We start from the raw sequence: 5,793 nt of genomic DNA, 5'->3' as shown, positions 1-5,793 counted from the left end.
ACACACACATATACATACGCGCGTCTGGTGTTCAACCAACCAAAGAGGGCACATGTCGACCCGCTACTCACTGAGCTCCACTGGCTGCCGGTAGCTGCTCGCATCAAATTCAAGTCACTTATGCTTGCCTACAAAGTGCTTACTGGGTCTGCTCCCACCTACCTAAATGCTCTTGTAAGGGCAAATGTTACACCCAGGACGCTGCGCTCATCCAGTGAGCGTCGTCTGGCACTGCTCCCGGTACAAGCACGGCAATCCAGACTATTCTCAGTTGTAATTCCACGTTGGTGGAACGACCTGCCTAGCACTACCAGAGCAGGGGCGTCCCTCTCTACCTTCAAGAAGCTCTTAAAGACCCAACTCTTCAGAGAGCACCTCCCTTCCTAACTGGCACCTTGGCTTAACTTGCACTTAAGCAGTGACAGGCCCGCACTTCTTTTTTCTTTCTATGTCATTTTCTATTTTTTGGAAAAAAAAATAAGCAGTATTTATTGTTACACCAGATTTTATTGCTCTTAGCTTGATTGTTCTCTCCCTTGTACGTCGCTTTGGACAAAAGCATCTGCTAAATGTAAATGTAAACATGACCTAAACACACATACAGACACACACAAACACACCCTATATTAATTCCATTCAGTTCAAGTTATTAATAAATATCAAGCTGGAGTGAACATCATTCTAAGGCATTTTAATGCACCACAGCGGCTCCTACAGATTTCTTACCAGAAAAACAGAGTCTCCACAACAACCACCATTCTTTTTGTATTGTGTAACCGCAAAGTAGTTAATGGCCTTGAAGTTGAAACAAAGATGTATTCATCTGTGGTGCAGAGGAAATATTTCCCCACAATTAAGATGGATTAAGATGTAAATCTAGGTATGGATTTTGTGGTTAAAAATTGGAAAGGACTTGAAATGTTTTGCAACAATCAGAAATTGTCTTTTAATGATTGCAAACTGTTATACATCTCATTTTTGCTTTGGGAGCAAGAAAGACAGACAGGGAATATGATACATTACAGTGAAGGTAAGTAAAACATGTAAAAGAAAATCCTGAGGGGCAGAGTAGTTAGCCAGAGACCCACTTCAGTCCGACCATCTCTGAAACCAGACAGAATCCTCCATCTGCTTGACAACCAGAGATTTGCTGATTTTGACCTAACATTTCTGCCAGATCAAGTCCACCCCCACAGTTTATCCTACCCCTAAAAAGGAGTGGACAAGATGAACGTACATGTCTCACTAATTTCAACGTTATTCCCAAAAAGGTTTGGTTTCAGTCCTGCACCGTTAATGGTTAATTTGTAAAAAGGAAGTGCTGTATGCCTGAAGCAGGCTGGCCCCATGTTAAGATAGAAGAGTTACTTTACTGCAACTGCCGCCCCGTTAGGTTCCCAATCACCACCTGTGGAGGGTGTACTGCATGCATATGGCTAAGCCCATCTGCTTCGCTCTCCTATGACCTTTCCATATAAACTTCTTCCATCAAGGCCTTCCATCACACTAAATAACGTACAGCTGGAAAGCGATCACAATACCCTTTACTACCTCCACACTCACTCTTCCTTCAACGCCACCCACCCACCCACCCACCCACACTCACTCTTCCTTCAACGCCACCCACCCACCCCATGTATTTCTTTTTTTTTTTTTGCAGCCTTTTCCCACCCTAAGCTTGTGCGCCACCAAACTTGGAGCTCAGTTTGGCAATAAGGGCCATGATCTTGGGGTTGCTCTGGTACTTGGAAATGTTGGCGGGGTTCTGAGCCACATCCTGGAATGCAGCCATAACATCTGGATCCTAGGATGCACACAGAAAATGTTATATCACACCTGGCAAGAAGTGTACAATGCACAATGTAGCATAGCATTTGGGGAAATGGCATAGATTGTGTGGAGGGCTGCAGGTTGCTGTACCTTCATGGCCATGAGCACCTCAGGGTCACTGAGGAGTTTGTCCAAACCAGGGATGCCACCTGGGAAGCCAGCGCCGCCAGCCCCACCAGCGCCACCTGGGAAACCAGCACCACCTGGGAAGCCACCTGCGCCACCTGCACCACCTGCGCCACCTGCACTACCGGCACTACCGGCACCTCCTGGGAAACCACCTGGGAAACCACCCGGGAAACCGCCCGGAAAACCACCTGGAAAACCACCTGCACCACCTGCAACACATGGTGACAGCTCAGAGCATGGTGGGAAGCCAAGCGGTAGGAGATGAGATCAACTGGTAATGGTTACACAGAGCACTTCAACAACACTTCTGTATTTGACTGACCGCCCGACACCAGGTGTGTAGACTGGTTGTTTGACTCCAAACAGTAAAGAGAGACCATCATGGAACAAATGTATAAAGTTCTTCAGTCAGTTTTTCATATTTTACCTGGGAATCCTGGGAACCCACCAGCTCCACCAGCTGCCTGTTCTCTGGCCTCCTGCTCCTGCAAACAGGTACATCTCTTTGTTACAAAGCACTACTACCAGTACTAACGGTACTAGTATGAGTATATGAGTCGTCTCAATATAATGGCATTCAGATCAGAACAGTTCTGGCCCCTCACCCTCTGAGCCTTCTCGTGCTCCTCCCTGGCTTTCTTCACCCGCTCCTGCCTCTCCTTGATCGCTCGCTCCTCGCGCTTACGCTCGTATTTGCGCCGGTGCTCAATAATTTTGTTAGCCTGTTCAGGAAACAAACGGCAAAACAAGGTCACCAACATAGCTGCAGACACAATCCCACTTTGTAGTCTTCTTAAGTGCCATTAATTAACGATATACATTTTGCATGACACTACTTCTGTACTCTCTTGCACACCAATTTAAGGAAGTGTTCTGGTACCTCAAAGAAAAACAACACAGCTTGAGTGGATAAGTGAACGGCCAAATACAGAGAAAGCAAGAGGAAGCACCTTGGGCTGAACTTCTTTCAGCAATGCGCTGGCATCATCGTCGTAGTCCAGTTTGCAGGCCATGGCCAGGTCCTTAGCTGCCTCCTCCCAATGGCCCAGCAACCTGGGACAGGCAATATTATATAGAATAAATGCATATTTCCTCTTTATGAACATATAGCAAGGCAGATGTTATTAAATACAAATGCAGGAGGCCGCATGGTTAGTCCTGTGCACACCTGTGTGCCTTTCCTCTCCACTTGTAAGGCTGTGCAGAGTCTGGGTTGATGTCGATGGCTCGGTCACAGTCTCTTATAGCAGCATTGGGCTTCTGCATCTTGATATAGACACTGAGAGAGAAAGGAAAACATCTCTATATGTCACTGTAGATGAAATGGATATAGTAATTGCCTAACTAACAGCCTCTGCTGTCCTCTAGTTCCTACCTAGCACGTTTGGCATAGAGGATAGCCAGACATGGGTTGAGTTTGATTGCTTCAGTGAAGAGATCCAGAGCCTTCTGCAGTTCCCCTACAAAGACCAGCAAGAGAGAACGGACCTCAAATGTGTGATCGTGATTGAGTGAAGACAAAGATGACAGCCAGAACAAAGAAGTCATCCCTGTGCTGTTAGTAGAAACTCCATATGGGATATATTCCCTTAAAATATCAGGACTGGCAAAAAAGAACTACAGCTACTTCTTAAAATGCAAGGTACAAAGTGATCGTTCACCTTCTCCCAGAGCATTAATTGCCTCCATCTTCTTTTCATTTGCCTGATCCATCATGTCCTCTGTGACCTGAGGAAGCACAAAATTGGTCAAATCCTTTGGCAATCATTTAAAACAAATCTGCTTCAATCTTCTCTTATACTGTTGCCTTCGATGCATATTAGAACATATGATCCACATTTGCTATGACTACAGATAGAACTCAAATGTTCTTCATGCTTCTATCAATATCAAGGAAATTGTTGTAAACAAAACAATGTGCCAGTGTGTTTGTTCCATGCTCATTTAGCATCCATGTGGCATGCTGTAACAGTTGAGCTCCAGTGCTAGAGCTGAGCTACAAAGATGCCTGACTGATGATTCACCATCTGGGTTGAGAATTTCCCTCTCAACATTTGTACTAGTGAAGTACACAACAGGGGTGTCAAACCATTTATTTACAATGTTTATGACATTACAAAAACTACTTTTACTTCCCACTGCTGAAGAGATGTAGAAGAGGAACACTGACATATACTATCTCTCCTAGAGACCGGTATTTAAATGTGCAGTATAAAACTTGAATACCCTTTACTTTACATATTCAGAACTTTTATTTTACCTCAAGGTTTTCGAAGTCTCCCATCTCCTGGGGAGCATCTGTGTCTGGGTCAATAACTCCCTCATTTTCAATCTCTGTGGGAAAGTAATAAATATATAGGTAGGACACAATGCCAGTAGGACAACAGGTATTTTGTAAATACTGAGCACTGAGACGCATTTTCCTTGATAAAGTCTCCCTGACGTACATACCCAGGTCACTCTCTTCACTCTCTGATACTGGGCTTGGCTGAGCCGCTGGCTTGGCTGTAGAAGGTGGTGGTCCGCATGGGCATCCCCCCTGAACACAACATACACCCGTTAGTTGTGGCAAGAAATTCAGATTATCAAAGGGTTTTCGTCAGAAACGTGTGTTTTGAAGGAACACAACATTACCTTGCATGATGACTCATTGTCAGGGGTTTGAGGGATATTTGCCCCCATACTGAAAGACAACATAATGCATTAGACACCTTATTTTATTCAGTCAAGAAACATCCTGCTTATGATTAGATGTGCTCCCATCGGATTGATCCACCCAAAATCATGAGGAGCAAGTTCATGCTATTCTAAGGCCACCTGATACTCTGATGGCAAGTTCTACAATAGGTCAAAATACACAACTTAAGTGAGCGTGACAGCATACCTTTCACCGCATTACACATAGCTAGCCAACGATATCGTTACACACATTTTCGTGAGACTGTGAATAGATGGCCTGTGTTAATTTGCATATATGAGTAAGATGCTCTGGAAATTACAGAAAACCATATGACTAACCCCTTCATCCAGGTCCGGAAAAAACCCAGTTCAGGCAGGTTCAACACGGAGGGATTCTCTTTGCATAGCTGCACGAAGGCCTTCAACTCTGTCACTTTCTGCGGGTCCATTCCCACCTCTTTCTGACTGAAAATAAACCTTACACCGAGAAAATGTTGTCGTCAATTTATCTTGCGCCAGCGTCTTAATGCTGCTAGTGCAGCCAAGGAAACACGTGAACAATGATTTAAGGGGTACCTGCCTAGCTACTTTTATGCACGGACAGGTTATTCTAAAATATGTCCATCATGATACACTTGACCGAAAGAGTATTTGAAATTCATGCAAGATTTGAACATATCAACTAAATGCTAAACATTCACCCGCATTCACAATGGAATATTCTGGAACGACATTACGCAGTTACGGTAAACTAACAGTATATTTAAATAATGGACGATGGGTTAAATAAAATAAGTACGCCTTTAAAAAAATGATTGAATATGAATGTGCAATACCTGAGACAACTGTATGTGTTCGATCCTTTCAACTACAAGGCCTACTCCGAAGCGTTCTGTTCAGCTTTGAATGGCTTCCTCGATCCTCATGCGCGCTTCAATGAATGTTCCACTTCCAACACTGGAGCAGTAGATTTTCACTCAGGCAAAAATTTGGCAACACAATTGTGAAAACAAGCGAGGTCCTAAAACTGCGTTTCGACGCGCACAAGTAATATGTCAGAGATGAACTGACCAATAAGATTATTCCTATTCTTTCCATGTGCACCAATAGGGTACAAGATCTTGAAGGAGATGTTAGCATTTGTCACCTTAGCAT

The 5,793-nt window shown here is 44.1% G+C and overlaps 1 protein-coding gene across 2 annotated transcripts; it reads right to left on the bottom strand.

Moving 5' to 3' along the window:
• Nucleotides 1-1,637: 1,637 nt before the first annotated feature.
• st13 (ST13 Hsp70 interacting protein) lies at nucleotides 1,638-5,592 on the bottom strand. Of its 2 annotated transcripts, none has more exons than XM_080855926.1 (13): nucleotides 5,475-5,592; nucleotides 4,978-5,115; nucleotides 4,594-4,642; nucleotides 4,411-4,498; nucleotides 4,220-4,293; nucleotides 3,621-3,687; nucleotides 3,335-3,419; nucleotides 3,128-3,238; nucleotides 2,910-3,012; nucleotides 2,565-2,681; nucleotides 2,387-2,444; nucleotides 1,921-2,168; nucleotides 1,638-1,804 (listed from the first exon to the last, which is right to left on the bottom strand). In XM_080855926.1, exons 2-13 carry the CDS (start codon nucleotides 5,085-5,087, stop codon nucleotides 1,673-1,675), a joined length of 1,242 nt encoding a protein of 413 aa, XP_080712052.1. In that variant the 5' UTR covers nucleotides 5,088-5,115; nucleotides 5,475-5,592; the 3' UTR covers nucleotides 1,638-1,672. The 2 variants fall into 2 exon arrangements, with proteins under 2 accessions (XP_080712052.1, XP_080712053.1); XM_080855927.1 differs by having other exon boundaries at nucleotides 2,387-2,438.
• Between the last annotated feature and the right edge of the window lie 201 nt (nucleotides 5,593-5,793).

The sequence above is a fragment of the Sprattus sprattus genome (genome assembly GCF_963457725.1).
Source record: "Sprattus sprattus genome assembly, chromosome: 18".
In the NCBI taxonomy this organism is placed as follows: Eukaryota; Metazoa; Chordata; class Actinopteri; order Clupeiformes; family Clupeidae; genus Sprattus; species Sprattus sprattus.
Note: the sequence above shows the minus strand (reverse complement) of the source record. Positions and strands in the feature narration are given on the sequence as shown.

Excerpts from the sequence above, each read along its gene's own strand:
- st13 (XM_080855926.1), bottom strand. The coding sequence starts at position 5,087 with ATGGACCCGCAGAAAGTGACAGAGTTGAAGGCCTTCGTGCAGCTATGC. Across the intron at positions 4,294-4,410 it reads GAGTGAAGAGAGTGACCTGG|AGATTGAAAATGAGGGAGTT; the intron begins GTATGTACGTCA and ends ACTTTCCCACAG. Across the intron at positions 2,445-2,564 it reads AGCACGAGAAGGCTCAGAGG|GAGCAGGAGGCCAGAGAACA; the intron begins GTGAGGGGCCAG and ends ACCTGTTTGCAG.